The sequence below is a fragment of the Dromiciops gliroides genome, chromosome 2, assembly GCF_019393635.1.
Source record: "Dromiciops gliroides isolate mDroGli1 chromosome 2, mDroGli1.pri, whole genome shotgun sequence".
NCBI classification, from domain to species: Eukaryota; Metazoa; Chordata; class Mammalia; order Microbiotheria; family Microbiotheriidae; genus Dromiciops; species Dromiciops gliroides.
This window is the reverse complement of record NC_057862.1, coordinates 551,983,159-552,006,519: the sequence shown is the minus strand read 5'-3', so window position 1 is coordinate 552,006,519 and position 23,361 is coordinate 551,983,159. Positions and strand designations below refer to the sequence as shown.

At 40.2% G+C, this 23,361-nt stretch overlaps 1 protein-coding gene across 1 annotated transcript in view; it reads right to left on the bottom strand.

Annotated features, from left to right (window-relative positions):
• ACSS1 (acyl-CoA synthetase short chain family member 1) overlaps positions 1-23,361 on the bottom strand; it is a 76,878-nt gene that overhangs the window by 21,993 nt on the left and 31,524 nt on the right. The window contains 8 exon segments of the mRNA XM_043982225.1: positions 1,577-1,714; positions 3,261-3,408; positions 7,496-7,531; positions 7,533-7,565; positions 7,567-7,650; positions 10,529-10,594; positions 10,596-10,705; positions 13,293-13,492. Coding sequence (XP_043838160.1) covers positions 1,577-1,714; positions 3,261-3,408; positions 7,496-7,531; positions 7,533-7,565; positions 7,567-7,650; positions 10,529-10,594; positions 10,596-10,705; positions 13,293-13,492 — 815 coding nt within the window.

Sequence of the window (23,361 nt, the reverse complement as noted above, 5' to 3'; positions counted from 1 at the left end):
AAAGACAGATTGTGCCAAGTGAATTAAAACACCAGCTGACTAGAGGCACAGGTGGCATAGTAGCTAGAGAGCAGGCCCTGGGAGTCATGAAGCCCTGAGTTCAAATACAGCCTTAGACACTTAATAGCTGTGTGACCCTGGGAAGTCACTTAGTTTCCTCAACTGTAAAACAAGGGTAACACCTGCCTCACAAGGTTGTGAAGATCAAATAAGGTGATATTTGTAAAGTGCTTAGCAGAGTTCCTGGCACATAGTAGTTGCTATACAAATACTTATTCCCTTTTCCCTCCTTCTCCCCCACCCCCTCCCATAACCCTCAACCACCCCTTCCTATCAGTCCAGATGGAGTCACCCAGGACCCTGAGCCCAAACGCTTTGGGAATATCAGAGCCCCCAGACCACATCCCTGCTTCCAGACTAGCTCCTACAGCCATCACCTGGAGAAGTCCTATGTAAAAGGGGCTAGCCCTTCTGCACCAAACCTACTGGGCCAGCAGTCTACATTAGCTGCAAACAGGAAGGTATCCTGAGAGAAAGATAAGAGGTGGGATGTGTGAGCAAGTCAAACTACCAACATCACCACCCATCTCCCTCCTGCTCTACTTGAGATCGCCCAGGGCCCAAACTCAAAAGCCTTGCAAATAGCAGTACCCCCGGGACTCTTAGTCCTACCAATCCCCACAGCAATCTTTAGGGGAAGAAATCACTACGGAGAAGGGATCCATCTTCCTCACCAGCACCAAAGCCAACTACAGACAATTAATACCACACCCATAAGCAGATAAGCCCCAAAGCCCTGGTTGTGACAGCACCTTCCTTCTCAACCCCAATCCTAAATCACTGATCCTGTTTCCAGTCCATCCTCCACATCCTTCATCTAGGGTAGCAACCCATGTGGAAATGTGGCCTGAAAACGGCTTCTGAGAACGATGCAGCAACAGCCCTCTCAAGATAAAGGAAAACAGTTCTTGTCAACAAAGTCCTCAACTCTGTCAAATGATTCGACATCAGAAACCAAGGGAATGATAGGATTTATCAGTTTGCAATGACTTAAAGATAATGAATTACATCTGCTTTCTGATGCACTATAAGGATCATGGGACTTGCAGCTGAAACGTTTTCTATGTGTTGTTTTCCTCATTGGAATATGAACTTATTGAGGGTGAGGGCTGTCTTTCTCTTCTATTTCTCTAGCCAGCACTTAGTATAGTTCTTTATACATTGTAAGAAATTAATACATTTTTTCATTCATTTCATTCATTCATTCTTTGTTTCTGTATTCCTAGTGCCTAGCACGTAGCTTGTTGATTAATGATGATATCAACCATGAGGCAAAAATAATGTAACCCAATGTTCTCCAAAAACTACATAAATGTTTTTTCTAAGCATAACATCCAAGCATACACATTAAAATATGTTCCCTTTTCATGAAATGATTGTTTGTAATCCAAAATACAAAATTCACATTTTCTGTTGTTTTTCCAACTGCTTTTTACACTACTCCCTTATTCCCTAAGTATAATAAATATGAAAGGCTATACCCCAAATTTCTAACATAAGCAAATGCATGTCTTACCTGATCCCAAGGTTCTTAAGGATGATCTGTCATACTTTTTAACCCACTCATCACCATAATTCAATAGTAATCGTATAGCAGTAGGAGCACCATAGAATTGATTAATTTTCAGTCTTTGTATCGTCTCCCAGTATCGACCTGCAAAATGCCCCCAAATTCATTGTCATTCCCACAGGTCATAGAATGGTATTAATAACTCTAAACATGTCTAAATGGCAAAGCAGCAGCTATATGATGATGGCGGAAATCTCCTTTCACTTGTTTATAAGATGATTTAACGTATCCTCAATGCAAAACTAGAAATCTTAGGCTATATTAATATTTTCCTATTGTCCAAGAATACTAAGTCCCTTATGGATAACATTTTTAGGAAATAAGCTTCTCTTGACACTAAATAGCTATAACTATTTAAAAAACAGTTTGAATGAATATTCCATTGAGGACAGTGATAGCTATCTTATATTTTATTAAAACAGTTATAAATAAGAATAATCTCCCTGACAGGATTTTGGTGACTTTCCCATAAAGTACACTTAATTGTCTTAATTTATTTGTTAGGATATGGGCAGAAGTGTCCATAAGATCTGAAGGCACAAACATTCGCCTGACAAAATAGGGTTTCTAGCTGCCCCAAGACAGGAATAAAATTGTCATCATCATTATAGCTAAAATCCTGATTTAAGAAAATTCAGAATATGCACATCTAGCTTTTCTCCTCAACAAAAGGATCTCACAGGGATTCTACGAATAGCCACATTTAAAGTATGCTTTACAGATTTACAAAGTATGGGTTACAATTTACAAAACTGTGATGTATCCACAACCTTCCACAAACACAGTTATCAGGTAAAATTCCTAAATTAATTGGCCGTTTTATCATTTTTTTCTCCTGAAATGGAGAAGTATATTCATGTTGTAGTTTACCAAAAAGATAACGGTTTCTTCTAGCAGTGACTTGAGCAACCAGTTACATGAGAAGATATTCAAATGGTTACTTTAGTGTCTAGTGCTTTATCAAGAGCAGTATTAAGAGCATGAAGCTTCAAGTCATAAAAACCTACAGTCAAATGCAGAATCTGCAAATTACCACTTGGCCCTAATCAGCTCTGAGTCTCTAATAGTTTCTGAGCATCTAATAGTTTCCTTATCTGTAAAATGGAACTGATAATGACAGCTATTCTGCAGACCTCACAAGGTGACAGAGGATCAAAGGAGATAATGGATGTGACCTTTGTAACTATAAAAGGCTATACAAGCTTAAGTTTCATTATTATTATTATTTCCCTTCAGGCAAGGTTCACTGAACTGCCCCCTTCCTTTGTTGGCTGGAAAGGGATGGAAAGGAACAGACTGTTTTCTACTCTGCTGCTCTTACAATTGAAGTAGTAGTTTTCTTTCACTGTTTTCCAAAGCCTTGTTGTGCCTCCAAATACTTCTGACCTCTCTTTACAATTCCTAAAACCTCACTGCTTTTCCTTGTCCCTCAGCTGCTTCTCAGGACACTGTTGATTCCCTCCCATCAGAGGAGGTCCTTAAGCAAATGTAAACTAAGCACTTATAAGACATATAGAGGAAGTTCTTTTTCAGGTACGTGTTGGATCAGAAATCCTCCGAGATGTTTTTGGATAATGGAATTCTGTGGGCTTCTATGACCTGATTCCAAAAGGAGGCATGGAGACCTCACCTGCATTGGGATAAACTGGGGTGCTTTCAAATAGGACACTGGTGGCTCCATTGCAGAGTGGACCATACACAACATAGCTATGACCTGTAATCCATCCAATGTCTGCCACACAGCCAAATACATCCCCTTGCTTGAAGTCAAACACGTGCTGGAAAAAGGAAAGATGTTTAGAGATGAGCATTATCATTATAGCAATGAGGAAATGTTCCTTTGGACACAGGGAGCAATCATTCCTCATATTCTATGTTTCTAAAGTACACAGGAAAAAGAAATAAAGGAGAATCCATCAGAATAAGAAATTCAAATTAGAATAATGACAGAAATATGAGATATATGTCTGGGTTTGTAGTAATAATGGGGGGGATGATGGGAATAATAGTAGCCATATTAATGGTGGGGGGAGAGTAATAGTAGCCATAGAAATGGTATATGGTGGAAATGGCATTTACATCTGGGACCAGGGTTAGAGCTAGATTATCTGTGGCCAAGAAGGAGAAGCTATAGAACTAAACAGGACTAAAAAACCCTGAACTCTAGTGCCATGCTCTCATGAACTGAACTATCTAATTCAGATCATACAACATTCAAATGCTTCTGAACTCTCATAGAATTAAAGACTTAAAACTTAGAGGTCATTAAATCCAACCCCCTCATTTTACAGAAGAGGAAACTGAGGCCCAAGAGGTTAAGTGACTTGCCCAAGGTCACACAACTAGTGAGACTCTAAGGCAAAGGTTTGAAACCCAAATCTTTCTAACTCCAAGTCCATTGTTTTAACCACTATACAGCATAAAGAGACCCTCTAATAGGTGGTAGAGTACCAACCCTGGAGCCAGAAATACCTGGATTCAAGTCCCTCCTATGATACTTACTGGCTCTGGATGAATCGCTCGACTTCTTCTCAGTGCTTTCAACAACTCCCTAAAACTATAAAGTGCCAACTTGTATTGGTAGAGGGAGTTTCTTCATTTGGAAGTTCTCTATACCAATGAAATCACAGGTACAGTTTGTATCCTATCATTATTATTATTTCAGCTTTACCCTCTGTGTAGAAGATAGACATTAGAGTTGTATTTATTCAGACTAACAATTAATTTTGCACATAAAAGAGAGGAGTGGGGCACCATAATATCCCCTCCATCCCAGCCCACTGACTTCTCTTTCTGGAAAGCTATATTAAGCACTTACACTGTGTTTCAGGAGACAACTTAGAAAATAACAAGTAGAAATGGGATCTACTATAGAAAAATGAAGTGTAACTGAGTAGGAACATGGGAGACCAACAGTTGTTCCAAGCAGAGCCCCTAAATGGCATTAGAGGGATGAGATGTGGGATTTAAGCAGAGCCCTCACAGTGCTCTAGCATAGTCTGTTAAGACAAATGGAAAGTCAAGGCCTTTGAGTGTGTTCACCTCATAGCACTGAATGTACATCAATATCATTTACACATACACATATATATGTATAGAAACAAACATATATATATATATATACACATATAGGTATATATGTGTATTAACAGCATTGCTGATTATCTGTTGGCAAGAAGTGATAGCAGGAAGGCCAACTGTCCCCCAGAGAATTTGAGGCCAAAAAACAGTAACCATTTGATTCAGCCCTTCCAAATTTTCCTTTCAGATATAAAAAGAGCACCTGTGCCCCAGAACATAGTCTAAAAGAAAATAAGACGGTATACTTCTCTTCCTCTGGCCACCATTCTCCATGATTCTGTCCTTTGTAACTGAGTACAGGACGACCTCAGAGTCAGCATGTCTTCATGTGACCCATAAAACATACTCAAGGCAGGTTTTATGTCATGGTAACATTAGCTGCAAATAAAACGATTGTACAAACATGACTTGTGCTCTGCACATCCTCATTTGCCTTGTAAATGTGAGCCAATGAGAAATCAAGTACATGAGCAAAGGGTTCTAGCTAGCTTTCCAAGTGTGTTGAGTTCCATGATCATTCCCAGAAGGACAGTTAATGATCTGGATAAAGTATTAGCAGTAAATGAAGCCAAAGTGGAAGATAAAAACAGTTTGGGGAGTTGTTAAAAACACATGGTTTTTGCTAGTGCTAAGGAGGATGTGATCATTTCAGAGACTTTGAGGACCAGTGACCCAACAGCTCACTGGGGATCTCTCTTCTCCATGTGGCCCAAGAAATTCAGAGAAAGCAAGTGGAATTCTCCATTATGTATGACAGGCTATGCTGGCAAAATCCGTGAGCTCTTTCCTAACATTGCTCTCACTCATTCATCTCACAATCCCTCTAGCAGATTAAAGCTTGGTTGCACCTCTTTCTTGCCAGAGGGAAAACAAAAGCCCCAGAAGCTGGCAAAACCATCAAAGAGTTGACCTTCTATGTTATATTTTTTAGGCCTGTGTTAGTATCCTTGGAGTCTCCAGCTCCTGAATACAAAATACCAAAACTCTATTCTGAGACCCACAAGGAAATTAACTCACCAGACAGAAAAGCACAATCAGACTTACTGTGGTCAAGAATTCTTTAATGCTTGTACTTGAGGGGATGGGAAGTGTTTTTAATAGAGAAAGCTTTTTTTTGTCTGTTCAAAGAGAAAGTCTAAGCTGACAAGGTCATGATACCTAATATGTCGCAGAGGGATATAGAGTTTTTAAAGGAAAAATACTTTTAATATCACATCAGGGTACAAATCCCCACACCTTTGTCATGGGACCTAGGATTGCTTACTGCATCCTGTAGATGATGAAAGAAGAACCCTGAACTAAATTCTCCTTTGTCAGCTCCTCTGGAGCACGTGACCTTTTTCACAGAAAGAACTGATGACCCAATCTCTTCTCCCATACCCTAACCTTTGACACAGATTATTTCACTACTCTATTAGTCCGATGACTGCGTCTGGAAAAGGCTACAACCTGGTCAGAGATCCAACAAAAATGTTAATTGCTCCATCAACAGCATGCAGAGCACATTGGATTTGGAGTCAAAGGTCCTGAGTTTGAATTTGAATTCTGCCACCACCTGTGTGACCTTGGTTGGCAAGCTAGGATCTCCCTTTTCTTATCTACTAAATGAAGGGGACAAAAGCAGCCCTTTGAAAATATAAAGCAGAGAAGAATGGCAAGCCACCAGCAACTGCCTTTGAAATAAATTATATGTGTTTGTGGGAACAAAGAGACCCAGGAAGAAAGCAACACTGTGTGATGATGGGGAAAAACAGTGAGGCCATTGAAGGGAAGAAAGTCCCCAAAATAGATGAGGTGAGGGGCAGAGAGGGGAAGTGGGTCCAGTGGTGAAGAGAAAAACAGAGGGGCAGCTCAGTGGCATAGTGGATAAAGCACTGGTCCTGGATTCAGGAGGACCTGAGTTCAAAATCTAGCCTCAGACACTTGACACTTATTAGCTGTGTGACCCTGGGCCCTCATTGCCCCACAAAAAACCCCAAACAATCCAAAAAACAGAGCCCCTGGTAGGGAACTGGAAAGAAAACCTGGGTGTTAAAGAAAGAGGTGAATGAGAATAATTGCCCTGGTATAAGATTTGTTCCTTCATTTCCATACTGTTAAAACTGTTTCTGGGGGAATATCCTGCTTTTTGAGTTGAGAAGGCCAAGATTCAAATCTTGCCCCCTAAAACATACTAATTATGTGACCACAGGCAAGTCACTTAACCTCTCAGTGTCCAAAACAACTAAGTCTAAATCTGAATGATACAACATGCCTAATGCAGAATAAAGTGTAAAGTGCCTGGCAGATCACAGGTGCTTATCAAATGCTTGTTCCCTTCTTTCCTTACTGTAATGAGGATCAAGTGAGAAAATATATGAGGATAATACATTTGTTTTGAAATGCCTGAGAGGTAGTGAGGTATAGCAGACAGTGGGCTACCCTTAAAGTCAGTAAGACCTGAGTTCCAGTCATTCTTCTGATTAGCAATGAGACCATGTAACCTGCCAATGCCCCAGTCAGGCACTATAAAAGTTCATCAATTTCAGATAACCTGGATCTCTGCATCAGTACAATGGGATTTACACACCAAGAAGGGTACATTACATGGTTGGGAGGATGTAAATAGAGTTATTATTTAACAACTACATTGGTTCTTAATCTGCAACTGAATATTCGTGAATTTAACTCAATTCTATCATGTCAGGTTATAGCAGAATTAGCCTCAGCAAACAACATGTTATCCACAAAGATCAATGATTATATTGTCTTCTTTCTCTATACATAGTAAGACTGCATACATACCTTGTGTGTCACAGCAGCAAAGAGCAAAAGCCCAGCCTTGGGTATGGACAAGCCCTTTTGGCTTGCCTGTTGCTCCCTGAAGTTTAAAGCATAAAAAGCATGTCTTCACTGTCCATGATTTCAGGAGCACAAACAGGATTCTCCTTGGCCATCTCCTGACAAGACAGAGAAAACAAAAGGAGTTACATAGGAAAGTCGCCAGCTTCTTCCCTAGATTTGGCATCTGCCACTGTGACTGCTTTGAAATTGGCATTTCATAAAATCTGACCTCAGGACACTTGACACTAGCTGTGTGACCCTGGGCAAGTCACTTAACCCCAATTGCCTCACCAAAAAACTAAGAAAAAAAGAAATTGGCATTTTCGTGGGTGACCAAAGTTCTCAGCTGGCTCAGGGAAGGGAAGATGGGCTGACCTTGGAGAGATCTGGGTGGAATTGCTTCCTCTGACCCATAGTAACCATATAACCATGGACAAGTCACTTTATTTACCTGAGGCCCAGTTTTCTCATCTGTAACATGGGAATAATAACTGCAGTTGTAAGGGTTAAATGTGATAGCATCTTGTAAACCTTAAAGTGTTGTATAAACACCAGTTACTTTGAGAGGCAAGTGGCCATTGGGGGAAAAGTTTTAGAATTAGTGTCAGAAGAGAGTTCAAATCCTTTCTTGAACCCTTAGTTATATGACTATAGGCAGTCACCTCACCTTTCAGTAGAAGCTATTTCTTAATCTATAAAATAAAGATAATACTTTCACTGCCTACCTCAAAGGATTTTTCTGAGGAAAAAGAGGGCATTGAGTACTTATACAGCACTACAAAAATGTAGGTTATTGTTACCAAAAATTATCACAAAAATAAATTCAATCCCACTATCCCACATGGTGGTCTTGATGCCTATCACTCCCACTGTCTGAATTACTCTCTCCCCTTGCACCAATCCATGTTCTTCTTTGCCCCTTTATAAATGAGGTTAGAACTCATCTCTACCAATATACATCTCAGTCACTCTTTACAGCTATCCACTTGGCCACTCGTGCACTTAGCAAAATGTTATTTACATGTTTGTATTACGGTGTTTAAAAAGGCTTGAGAAACCTAATTTCTGGGTAATTTAATCATTATATTAATAATGCCAGCATTTTAACAAAAGGATGATCATTTAGCTGTCTCTCTTAGATGAAAGACCCCCTCTTGGTGGTGAGCTCACAGTTTATATGCCCATGGAAGAGTAGGTGTTCCTGAGAATGGCAATCAACTCTGATTGGTTAACAGTTAATAAGAAAATAAATATTACAATGAGAGGCTGGGCCATATTACAATGAGGATCTTGGGGTACATGACTTGTGACTGGGAGTACCAAATCTTGGCCAAATAGACTTATCAATTACCATATCATCTGTCTGACAAAAGGGAAAATCAATATTTCTCCAGACCTGTCTGAGCAGTTACAATGAGTAGGAATGAACCCATTAGCCTAAAACTTAGAATTTCTTTTACTGTCTGCTTAAATCTCACTTAGCCATCCTGTCTGGGTATGTCTTTTGGAAAGATTTCCCACACTGATTGCTTTATGGATGAGGAAGTAGAAAAGGGGGAAACTTTGGTCCTACTACAATAATTAATTATTAATACCAGAGAGAAATTATCATTTCTCACAGTATGTTATATTGAAAACATTGCTTCATATTTTTCATATGTTTGCAATTGTCTCTGCAACCAAATTGTCAGCCCCTTGAGGGCAAGGCCTGGACCCTCTATATCTTTGTTAGCACTTAGTCCAGTGTTCTAAACACCTTGGTCATTCAGTTCAATGTTGCTAACTGCTTTGTACCCTCCAAATATAACTCAAGTAGAACAATGATTTCAGAAGCTCCCAAGATGTGTACTCTACCTGACATCTCCCATGAGTTTGAAGTACAAAATAATACTCTCAATAACTCTAAATTTCTCCAGAGTTCAATTTTATCAAGAAGTGGTAGGTTGTTGAAAAAATAAACACTGTACTTGGTTTTCTCGTTGCCAGAGTATTGTAGAAATTCAGCAAAGTGGAACAGATGTCACAAACAAAATGTTCCACTTGAATTTCTTAAGCTATCAAGTGTGACTACATATTCTACTTATTCCTATGCTTTCATTTAGTGCTCTTTGGAGGCACTCAGTTGGCTGCCCATCCAGCTACATGCAATATGCATTTTTCATCCATTTTGTTTTTCCAATGTGTCTGATCAGACAGGTCTATGGTCTTTTTAATAACTAGTTGTCATTGAGACAGTTCTGAATTGTTGGAGGACTCACTGTAATCAGTGTCATATTATCTAAAAACAACAGTATGTAGAAGACCTGAATTAAATATAGTCACTAACATATACCTTCCAAAAAAACCATACAGCCACAGAATTTCCTTTTATAAAATAAAAAAGACCCCACCAATCAATTCCTCGTTCCATCTGTTCTTAGAGACACAGTGCCTTTCTTTATCACCTATATTTTCCTTTCTCAAATGTTATTAAAACATCAATACATATTCTGGCCAATCTTCTTCAGGTCTTAAAATTGCTACTTTCATAGAGGCAGCTGACAGTGCAGAGAGCTGCAATGGGAGCACTGGTCATCATTGACAAGTCCTTCTATCACAGAAATAAAGAATCTTTGCAGGTAAATCAGCAGTGATACATGGAATAGGATATCGTATACTTAGAGCCAGAAATAAACTCAGAGGTCATCTAGTCCCAACCCTCTCCTTATACAGAAAGGAAACATAAACCCAGGGTTTAAGAAAATTTCCCAAAGTTATACATGAAGGCCAGTGGAAAAGCAAGTATTTGAACTCTAGTTTTCTGACTCCAAATACAATTTAGGGATTATAATTCCCTCTAACCAGATACCTCTGTCCACAATCCCCAGTGAAAAGACAAAACTCTTTTGTTAGGGTTAACACTAAAGTGTGATCAGCTAATCCTTTATTGGGGATCAATTGTTGGGAAAGAAGGAAAAAAAGCAATAGACCAGAAAAACCCTGACATTAACTTACTTCTTCAAGAGGGACATCTAGCCTCCCCATGTGGATTTTGTTGTCTGTTCTCTGTGCTACTAAGACAATGTTTGACAGTAGGACAGTTCTTCACAGCTTCCATCAACTTCTTCTTCAGCTCGATGATTCGTCCTCCCCGGACTCCTTGGTTTGTAGGTGATGACCACTTGCATTTTGCTAATTATAGAGTAAATTTGAGACTGGTCAATTTATATTTCCATTCTGCCACCCATCTTGTTGCTAATTAGTCACAGCAAAGCACAATGCTAAGCCTACCATAGAGATTTCAGTAATGATTCTGTCTCATTTGCAAGCTTTCTACCAAAAGTCGGGGTGCAGCTAGGTGGTGCAGTGGATAGAATGTCAGGACTGGAGTCAAAAAGGCCTGAGTTCAAATCTGGCCTCAGACACTTACTAGCTGTGTGATCCTGAGCAAGTCGCTTAACCCTGTTTGCCTCAGTTTCCTCATCTACAAATAGAGCTGGAAAAGGAAAGTGCAAACTACTCCTCTATCTTTGCCAAGAAAATCCCAAATGGGGTCACAAAGAGCCATGCTAAATTTCAGTTAGTGAAAATAGAGATGTAATTTTTCCCATCTAAGTTCACAGACTCCTTGAAAAATATTCATAGACCTCTGGGGATCTAAAGATTCCAGGCGAAGAACCCCTGCCTTTTATGAAATATTTCAATCGTTCATATCAACTCTCTATATGAATCATTGCTCAGCTTTGGTTTTTTGTCTCTTTTCAAAGATTCTTAATAGTGCTGTCAATGCAAAATATTTAAACACCCTTCAATTTATTCTGAATTAAGAATGTATCATCCCAAGAGATGTGGGCTAAAGAGCCCAGCACTGAGAAGACTTCACCTTTGTAACCTTCTCAGCCACAAAAGTCACTCTGGTTCTTTCAGACATGAATCTTGGAGAGGGTAAGCAAACTACAGCCCACCAGATTTGGCCCAGAGGTCATTGTTTGTTGACCTCTAGTCTAGGGAATCTCTGCTTGAATGGATCAGCTTTGGGAGTTCTGGTCAGATAAACTGATCCCAAGTCTCCTAGGAAGATCAGAGCAATTGATCCCAAAGCTAACTAGGTTTACTGTACAATTTCACTGTACATTCAGGTTTACTGTACAGTGGACTCAAGAGGGTCTCAATCCAAAATGGATCTCTGGTCTACCTAATAGTAAATAAGAATTCTCAAGTATCTTCCTAGCCTAGAGCCAATTTAGGCCTCCCAGAGTTACTCTAGGGACCTACAACCTGGTATCAAAGAACCACAGATCCTTTGACAGATGAGGAAATACACACCCAGGTAGGTTAAGTGAATTGTCTGATTATACAGGTAGGCCAGTGGATTTGAACCCAAGCCTTTTGACTACTATCAATAAACAAGAACTAGAAACAGAACTCTGTAGAGCCAAAAGAGACCATAGAGATCATATAGTTCGACTTTCTCATTTTATTTATGGGGAAAGTGAGTTCTATAAAGGTTACTCACTCAAGGCCACACAGCAAGTTAGTGGCAGAGCTAATACCTAAGTCTCCAAACTACCATCCATAGCTTTTTACGTTTACTGTGCTATCTCCCTAAGTCAGCCCCTTTATGTGAAAAGGATAACATTTGCCCAGAATTTACCCAAGTATAATTTTCTTGATATAAGCCAAAAGGAAAATGCCCATCATGCTGTAAATGTATTAATGTGGAAAGCATCATTTATCATGCATTGCTCATTTATTTGTTTCATAAGTACTTAGTCTAGAACACTGTGCTATACCCTGGGGAGGGAATAGATATAAAGATTAATTAAAACATGGTCACAAAACCAAAAAGAATCTCAGATACTATCTAGTCCAAATGACCTAAATAGGAATCCTTTCTTTAACCTCCCTAACAAATGTATTCCTGCCCTTAAATCTAGTAGGGGGTATTTTTTTTTGTAACCAGACCCTGACTTCATCTGTAAACCCCAGTAAGGAACCTTCTCTCCAGGATTCTTCTCAAGATACAAAGAGATAAATTTGGCCAGCCAATAGGACAAAGGCAGTATCTTGGAAGCTTTTTGCATCCAAAAAGTTTTTAATCTAGAGCCTTCTCAGGGACAGTCATCCTCTCACCAGATTTCAATGAGAATCCATTTTGGTCCCCTACACTAATACATCAGCCCTACCTGCTCTGATATTTAGGGCCTAACTAGAATAGCAGACATAATCAGACTCTGAGGAAGATACTGTAGAGACTGTGGCCTGGGATAGAAAATTCAGGAAGAGGTGAGGAGTTGCTGCCTCGATGTTCAAAATCTTCAGTCTCCATAAAAAGCTAAAGAAAGTTACAGTTCTCAACAATCACTAGAGAGTGGGCCAGATGGGACTCACAGCCAGGAAGATTACATGAGGGCTTTTGGAAAGACATATTATAAAATTTCTCCTTTTGTCCCATATAATCCTTATCGCTCATATTTATTCAGCTTTCATATCCACTATCTCATTTAATCCATTAACCGCCCTATAAAGTAGAAGGAGAGTCATTATTGTCCCCATTTTACAGATGAGGGGCCTGAAGCCTAGGAGGATTAAGTGACTAAGTCATATAGCCATCTAATTAGTGGTAGAGACAGGACTAGAACTGAGGTGCCTCACTGATTTTGGAATGTATACTCTCAAACCATTGGGGAAGAGCTACACAGGGTGATCAGAGAAGAGTTAGAATGATAGGGATCTATTGAGTCCCCTCACCGTGTCACAGCCTCAGAAATATGCTTACCATCATTAATTCTTCCAGCTAAGGACTCAGCACTAAAGCCAGCAAAGACCACTGTGTGAACTGCCCCAATTCGGGCACAGGCCAACATGGCAGCCACGGCCAGTGGAGACACAGGCATGTAGATGGCCACCCTGTCTCCTCGGCGTACTCCATGCTTCTTTAATGTGTTGGCCAGGCGGCATGTGGTCTCCAGCAGTTCCCTGTGACGCAGAGAAGAGGTTGACATTGGTAACTATGAAGGGGAGACATAAAATAAATTTGGCAAGCTACCTAAAATCCCCACGGGCAGAATGGGCTTTGAATATTATATTCATGCCTAACTTCATAGAGAGATTATCAATTATTTTGGACCTGAGGGTGATCTACTCTTGGGATATTGAGGCAAAAGCTGCTTTGTGTTGGTGTCCAGTAAAAGAGTTAGAGTTGTAGTAGTTGTAGAGTTGGTCTGGGGGCCTAGATTCTCTCAAAGGGTATCTTCTTATTTGTGAACTTTCCAAATACCCCCTTATAATGGAGATGAGTTTGGCTTGTTATTTTTTTAAAAAGAAAGAGAAGGCTTCTCCTTTTTATATCATTGTTTGATAGAGGTTACTGTCTAGTAGCTCATAAAAAAAAAAAGGCATGACCCTTACCCCAAATACCAACCCCACTACAAGCACCTTACTTTCAAGCCATATGGAACATGTTCTCTGGTGCAAAGGAAAGAAGGGGAGAACACAGGATCATTGCTTTATAGCTGGAAGAAATGTAGAAGTCACCCCCATCCAGCTCCCTCATTTTAAAGATGAGGTCACCAAAGTCCATCGAGGATAAGAAATCTGCTCACAGTCATACCAACAGTAGCAGTGTTGGGATTTGAACCCAAGTCCTTTGGCTCCAAATCCAGCACTTTTTACAGGACACCATACTGGAGACACTGTTTAATTCAGTAACCAAAGGGGTAGGGATTCAGAATCATCTAATGAATTACTATACGCATACACAAAAGAGAAGAATGTAAGGAGAAAAAATTTGTCCCCAGCTGTATGACCCTGGGCAAGTCACTTAACCCCCATTGCCCCACAAACAAACAAACAACAACAACAAACTCAGCCCCTTTTTTTCTCCCCTCCTCCATTAATGATGCCTCTTTGTTCTAGATACCAAATAGATTTCACTGAATTTCACAGGAGAGAAGTGTTATAAGAGTGGAAAGGAAAGAATTTTAAAAGGAAATAAGCAGAAACTAGCTCTGTAAGCTTATAGGTACATGCAAATAGTCCATTGCTTGAAGCTCTCTGCTGCTAAAGTGTTCTTGGGAGTGGTTCCTGAGGACATTGATCTCAGTGAGGCATACACATGTCACTTGGCCAAAGGTTAAAAACTAATTAGTGTACCACTCAGATTCTTAATTGTTTTCATAGTTCCTATTAGGACCCTGCTATCAAAAAAAGATATTGAAAAATACATAGCTGATTAAGTCTATGGGATCAGGAACAATAAAGATGCTGACACTTTTCAAAAGGAAATACTGTATGCATAATGAAAAGAAAGGGAAAAATTTTCTCCTCTCTAGCAGAAACCACAAGAAACGTTATTTCTTATAGGCCAATTGGAAAGCAACCTAGACTAGAATATTTACAATTCACCCCAACTGCTAACATTACTTCCATGTTATATAGAATGCTCACTGTGACTCTTATAATTCTTTTTAATGGATTATTTTCAAAAATCATTTCTCCTCAAAATAAGAGCAAAAGCACTGCTAGCAGCCCAACTTCTGCTAGAAGAATTGCACTTTTTTCCCTATACCAACCATTTTAATATCCTATATTCCAGAATCACTCCATTTCATTTTAGCAGAACATGAGGCCACCAGGAGGCGAACAAAGGGAAGAGGGTGTACTTCTCCAAATGAGGTATGCCATGGAAGGACAGTGGAAGATTATGGGAGAAACACTCCAGGGAGGGAGCCCATGTCATTATATAGGACCTACTTTTGTTGTATCAGTACCACTATACCCAACCAGTGTAGACTATGTGAACACAACCTGATCTGTAGACCCAAACCATGGAGTTTACTCAGGATCAGCAGCAAAGGAGACACATGCTGGACTCAGTCCAGAGAGCTCTTCTCTTTTTCTTTCCCTAATGACAACTGAATTTATCCCAAATGCAAGAATTCTCAGTTTTAACTTTGCATATTAGAATGAAATAGACCAATATGACAGGGGATCAGAGATGAGGAATTTGAGAATCAATGAAAAACTGCTAAGAATTTTAATTTAATTCCCTGTATTTGAGGGAATCTGGTTACAATTAAATTTAAAACTCACTTTAACCCTTGTAGATACTACAATAAAAGTGATTGGGCTCTTCAGTAAGGCTGTCAGAGGAGAATGAGGGTTGATCAGGTAATTTGGAATAGATGAGCATATACCTACCCATAATCAGATATAAAAATCAGTTTGACCCCAGAAAGCAGAGGCAGGTTTTGTTCACACTAGTCAATGTTGGGGTGATCATTTGGTCAAATGAGTAGTAGCATAGCCTGGTGGTAGGCTGGGAAGTAACTATGGAAAAAGGAGACACTTGAGCACACACACCAGGAAAGAAGAGCAGTTCTCCAGGGAGAAAATGCCCTAGGGCAAAGCCCCAGCTGTCTCATACTAGTTGTGGCCCTGATGCCACATTATTTGCATTCACTAGTTACTTTTCAGAATCATGACAAATTCAGTAAGGCATATCTATCTACTTCGCCTTTTTGGAAGAAGAGCACGCTGTATAATGGATAGTAACAGTTTGGAAAAGCTAAAGCAACAATCACAAGCAGGTGCCCCTAGAACGAAAAGGGTTGGTTTGAATGTAAACCCAGCAACAGGAAGTATCTGTCACCTGAGGATACTTAGTACAACCTTTACTAGCTGATGATAAGTGCCAGAAGATTGGCTACTTTGTGATGAATTCTCTGGTCAGGGCAGCTAGCCCACAATAAAACAAAAACAAAAAAGACATGCAGTTAAGCACAAAAAATACACACGCACACACACACACACACACACACACACACACACACTTGCAGGAATTTAATATACATGAAATACATGTCTCCAGGGATGCACATTGTGTGTGTGTGTGTGTTTAAATACAACAGAAATACATACACAGTGCATTTGTGGCCATCAAGGAGAAGTTATGAAGATATAACTTCAAATGTAAATTGGGTTCTTTTTGCCCAGTCAGCTGCTTTCCAACCACAAATAGTTGCTTCATAAGAACAGATGGCTACCAAATAGAGAAACCATACATGTCTTCTCTCCCCAATGAATTCATAATCTATATTAGATCAACAGACAAACAGGAAACAGAAGGTGGCTATATTACAGGAAAAGACAGGCAGCAACTTGGTTTTCCAACTTGTAGGGTCCCAAGCTAATCCTGAGTATATCTGTGTTTAGTTATTTAACTCAGAGAGACAGAGAGACAGTCAGACCTGATTTTTCAGGGTTATTTTGAAGCGAATTAATTTGAATGTACCTCCCCCCCCCACCTTTCTCTAATAGTAGGTTCAGTGAGTTATTTAAAACTCTTTATGTATTTTTCCTTTTTTAAAAAAAATCTGAAAATATATGTTTTGCTATAGATATTATTTTGAAAAACTCCTTTTAAGATATCTGAGTCCAGGACAGCTAGGTGGCGCGGTGGATAGAGCACCGGCCATGGAGTCAGGAGTACCTGAGTTCAAATCCGGCCTCAGATACTTAACACTTACTAGCTGTGTGACCCTGGGCAAGTCACTTAACCCCAATTGCCTCACTTTAAAAAAAAAAGATATCTGAGTCCATTAGGCATGTGATTTCTTCATGGAATTTCATAAAGACTTGAAGTAAGGAAAGAGAAGCAGTGAGCCAGGCTGTCATCCCAGTTTTTTTATGAGGTTGAGCTAAAGCCATCCCACTATCTTTCAGGAGACTTAAATAAAAGGACTTTGAATATAAATCAATTTTAGGATGATTATCCCTTATGTGACCTCAGGGAAGTGATTTTTACCTCTCTGGATCCTGGTTTCCTCATTCTGTAAAATAATGGGGCCAGACTAAATGGCTTCTGTGGTCTCCTTCCAACTGAGATCTACAGTATGGTCCAATTCCTAGAGACAAAACAGGACTTATTCCTGAGGAAGGCAGCTGGGTGGCTCAGTGGATAGAGCACTGGGCCTGGAGTCTGAAAAACTATCTGTGAAACCCTAGGCAAGTCACTTATCCCTGTTTGCCTCAGTTTCCTCATCTGTCAAATGAGCTGGAGAAGGAAATAGTAAACCACTCCAGGATCTCTGCCAAAGAAAACCCCAAATGGGGTCACAGAAAGACTGAAGCAACTGAACAACCACAACAAGAAATGGTCCTGAGGAATCTGGTTGTGTACTCCCATCCAACCAACCATTTCCTTTCACAGAGGAGGCCACCCTGCCTCACCAGGTCTCTAATTGTTTTCCTTTTCTCCTTCATTTCAAACACTGACACTAACTGAAGCCTCCACAATCTGTGAACCACAGAGAAGGAGCTACTCACTTCTTAAGGAAATGGGCTTAGCCTGGCTTCACAGCTGATCTTTTCTGCATAGTCATAACCTACTTATCGTGATTCAAAAGGGTGATTAAAGAGTTCCTACCACTCAAGATCGAAGCCTGAGAGACCTTGGAGACCTCTGATAGAGGAAGTGAGGTGACTTAGGATCACAGGATCATCAGTCAAGCAGTCGTTGGGCCAGCAGAGGCCATGTAGTCCAATCCCTTCCCTTTTTTTCATATGTGGAAACTAAGACCCAGAGAGGTTCTATGACTTGCCCAAGGACACACAAGTATCAAGCATCTGAGTAAGAGTGTGACCCTAGGTCCTCCGCCTCCAAAAACCAATGCTCTTTCTACCATTCCACCTTGCCTGTCATGCTGCTATGGAACTGCAATTCCACCCTTAGAGATTTATTCTTTTAGGTTGCCATCTTTCTTTTGGACTGGGAGTCAAACATGCAATACCCTGGCTCTGTCACTTCGCTATAGAACCCAGATACAACCCTTTACATTTCAGGCCATCAATTTCCTCATCTGTAAAATGAAGGGGTTCAATTAGATGATTTCTAAGATTCCTTCTGGGTGGCTAGGTGGTACAGCAGATAGAGTGCCAGGCATGGTGTCAGAAAGACCCGAGTTCAAATCTGGCCAAAGACACTAACTGTATGACCCTGGACAAGTCACTTAACCCTGTTTGTCTCATTTTCCTGATCTGTAAAATGAAGGGGTTCAATTCGATGTTCTCCAAGGTCCTTTCTAACTCTGATGAGGTGTGATTTCCCTCGTTCTAAGTTGATAATGCCTCGAGGTGATTAATTTTATCCCCTAACAAGAGAGACCTAGGAACAGTAGGAATACTGGGCTTCTAGGAAAGGGGTCGTACAGAAAAGGAATATATGGCCACTAAAAACAAGCTGAACTACCAGATAACATTTCTATTCCTCCTCCTCTTCATCCCCCATGTCCCCTGGCATTAGTATGAGCTATATGTCCATATTATCAGCATATATAACGCATTCCTTTATCTCCAGGCACATACCTAGTAACCCATCCAACCACCCCCTAGTCACTCTAACTGTAACAGATGTCAGAGGGATAAATTAGGAGGGAGAAGCAGAGAATTTTCAAACACCACTAGTTTTAAGAAACAAGCTGCTCTATTCAATTATTCTCCTATCTAGTGGATCACTTTGTTGTGCCAACAAGAGTCTAACTTGTATCTCTTAGGCATTCTCAGCAATGACACAGCCCTAACAGGAAATCAGCTGCTGCAGACACCTACCCCCAACTCCTCACAGTCACCAGTTCTGCTGCTGTTATTGAACTCTGTCAGCAAATAAATACCAAAGCAGGAGGCCTTAGCTTCCCGGAGGAGGAGGAAGAAGGAAAGGTTTTTGTCTCTGATTTCTCAAATTATGGTTTCTTTGGGGCTTTAAAAAAATAGTCAAAAGCATTTACACACTGCCATGCTCACCCACTAGAAACTCCAAGAAAACAGGGAAAAACATTGTCTTCTAAGGTTTCATGTCCCTGCCCCCACAGGCATGACATCAGTATTTGTCAAATGAATCAGGTTCCAAGATTCCCGTAAGACCTAAGTTTTTTCATGCTGGGAGGATGTCCCAACCAAGTTAATGGATACTTTCTCATATGATGCAAGGCTTTTCCTCAATCATTCCACTAACTGGAATTTCTAGAAATGAAATGCAGATTTAAAGGTAACCAAGTTTGGCATTTTGGATCCCAAGTTATTTCCAGGCCAGATCTTGTTTCTCCCTTAACTCTTGCTAGCATTGAGAAAAGGAGGGAAACAGTCATCTCTCTCATCATCTAGTCTTCCAGGGTGATAAAAGCAAGTATCACTGCTCCTAATATCCTGCCCAAAACGAGGCATTGAAACACTTTTTAAACCCTGACCAGTCTAACAGTAAGAATTCTGAAGGATGCAAATCATACCACCTAAGCAATCTTATTTCTCCTCCTTACAACCACATGAAGCTGGCAGCAAGGAAATATTAACTTTATTTTGTATAAATAAGCTAGGTAATATATTGCATATAGTATGGAACCTGGAGTCTGTAAGACTTGATTACAAATTCAACCTCAGACACTTACTGGCTGTGTGACCCTGTGTGGGTCACTTAACCTCTGCCTCATTTTCCTTAACTGTAAAATGGGAATAACTATAAAATAGGAGCACCTAGCCCACAGGGTGGTTGTGAGGATCAAATGAAATAAAATTTGTAAAGTCCTTAGCACATTGTCTATTATATTTATTGTTGTTCAGTCATTCAGTCACGTATGATTCTTCATGACCCTATGGAACATAGCATGCCAATACTGTCCATGGGGTTTTCTTGGCAAAGATACTGGAGTGGTTTGCCATTTCCTTCTCCAGTGGATTAAGGCAAACAGGTTAAATAACTTGCCCAGAGTCACACTGCTAGTAAATGTCTGAGTTCAGATTTGAACTCATGTCTTCCTGACTCCAGGATAAGTGCTCTATCCACTGAGCCACCCAGCTGCCCCAACCTAGTCCATAGAAAGAGCTTAATAAATGTTTGTTCCTCTTCCCTTCCTTATAAGATGGACAGAGGCAGTGTTTGGCTTTGTGGCCCTTGGCAAATCACTTGTCCTTCCAGTGCTCTTGGAATTCCTTCTAACATTATAAGTTGCAGAGAAGCTGTCAGCTTACAATGGTAGAGGGAATTACCTCATCTAGGGGTTCCCTATATCAATGAAATCTTAAGTCCCATTCATTTCCCTGTTATTACTGGACTAGAAGCTTTCTTTAATAACTAAGTACTAAGGAAATATGAAGATGGAGAAAAATAAGCAGATGGTTTGGGGCAAATGGAACAAACAGGTCCATGGAAAAATAGAGAGACCTAGATCCTCCTGGGACTCAAAGGGGAAATGTATGATATACACCTCTGGTCACCTAGTAACAGCTGTAGCTCAGCTCTACACAAGAGAGAATTTGCTGTCACACTAGTTCATAGGATCTCTTTAGGTTTAAGCTACACTGACTCTAGCTGAGGCTATTCTTAGTCACCAAATTTTCTGTTAGTAAACAAAATGAGAGGTGTGGACTGCATGACCTCTAAGGTACCTTCCCTATTTAATTATTATTCTGTCCACTCTACCCTTTGCCATCACTGATGGAATTGGATTGGACTGGACCAGATTGGACTAGATTGGACCAGAAGGGAATGTACTGAACCAAACTGGATCAGACTCAACTGGATTAGACTTGATTGGATCAGCCTGGAGCAGACTGGGCTAGATAGGACAGAATTGGACTATATTGGTCCTGACTAAATGACTAGATCCAAATAAATTGAATTGGACTTAACTAAACTGAGTTGGACAACACTGGATCAGACTGGACTGTATTAAACTTGCCTGGACCAGATTGGACAGGACTGAACTGCACTTTATTGGACCAGACTGCACTAGATCGGACAGGATTGGATTGAATTGGCCATCTTGGGCCAGATTCGACCAAATTGGACTGAATTGCACTAAATTGAACTTAATTAGGCTAGACTGGACAATATTGTACCAGAGCAGACCAGATTAGACTGGTAGACTGGATTGAACTCAAAAGGACTGGATTAAATTGAATTGCACTGGACAGATTTAGACTGAATTTAACTAGACTGGATCAGATTAGACTGAATTGAACTGCAATGGAATGTATTGAATCAGAATGGAATAAGTGAGACTGGATTAAACCAAACTACACTGGATTGGACCTAATTGGATTGGGCTGTGCTGTATTGGACATCCAAGTGAAGACTAGACTGGATTGTGCTGGACTTGATTGGACCTAATTGAACTGGACTGGACTGAGTTGAACCATATTGGACATGATTGGGTTGGACTATACTGCAGTAGACTGGTCAAAACCACACTGGATTAGACTATATTGGACATATTTGGACTGTAATGGACTGAACCGGAGCAGGCTGGACCAGATTAGACTGAACTGCACTAGGTTTGACTTAATTGGACTAGATTGGGCTACCCCAGAGAGGACTAGAATGGATTGAACTCGACTGGATTGGTTTGGACTGGACTGAACTGGACTGGAATGAATTGTATTGGTTTGGATTGGACCAGATTGAACTAGTCTCGACTATATTAGACTAGACCAAACTGGATTGAATTGAAGTGAATTACACTAGCCTAGACTGGACTGAGTTGGATCATACTGGACTGGATTGGATGGAAATTTACTAGATTGAACTGAAACAGAACAGATTGGACTGTATTATTCTGACCTGGACTGGATTGGGCCTAATTAGACTGAATTCCTGTACATTCATATCCCAGTTCAGATTAGAAAACCTAAATTATCTCTCTCTTCCCCCTAGCATTTTATGTACTTGTGTTCATTTAATCTATTCTAGGGTTTATTTTTCTATTGTTTTTAACCAGGGCCAAAGTAAGTAAATAATTAGAACATGTAGATAACTAATAACATTAATAATATTAGGTAGGAGAGAAGAACTAAACCAGCTTTTTTCTCCCCTGTATTTTGTCTGTTTTTGAAGAAAAATATTTTCTCTTTTCTGATGAACTCCTTTTGATGAAATAACAATAACAATAACAATGACCAATAAAGTTCTATGTGGAGACTTCGGCTGAAGGGAATCATGTAATCACATATAAATTTTTCCTCCCTAGTAGATGTTTTGACAGTTTGCTTCCTAGGGCTCCTTAGAAAGGATCTAGTTGTAAACATGGGATCAAAACAGAGGACACACCCCTGAGTAACCCTATCTATATCCCTCCTCGGCCCTGAGTATATTTTGAGAGTTATACTTGTGTAAAGACAACAGTTTCTTCTGGTGTAGAAGCAATCCCTGCACTGTTAAACAGACTAGCTAGCCTCTGAGGTCTTTTCCAACCCTATGAGCCTACAATTTTTCAGAAAGAAAAACATTTCCCACCTCCCCCCACTTTTATCCTTTAAAAACAGAAAAGGCAAGCCTATGGCAGACCAAAGGCAGATGAGTGAGCATGGGTGTCTCTCAGAGGCCACATGTGCCAGGCAGATAGTACTGATAGCTCCTGCAACCTCTCTGTAGTACAACGATAGAAGCCTTCTCATCCTGTTGTTATCTCCTGAATGTCACTGGTGTTTGTATTTCTTCCGCAGGGAGTCTATTTGAAATAGACTCTATGGTGTACTTGAAGAGCATTTCATTTGGACCTAGTTCAAGTGGGTTGGCTTGAGGGATGTGCAGAAATAAAACTATGCTCTTACTTTAGAAGTGATGATATGTTATGTGGGTGAGTAGCAATCAGAAAAAAAGTTCAAGGCCCTTATTTTCATGCTCCTCTCAAATTTGGCTCTAGTCTACCTTTCCAACCTCATTTTTTTTTTAGTGAGGCAATGGGGTTAAGTGACTTGCCCAGGGGTCACACAGCTAGTAAGTGTTAGTGTCTGAGGCCGGATTTGAACTCAGGTACTCCTGACTCCAGGGCCAGTGCTCTATGCACTGTGCCATC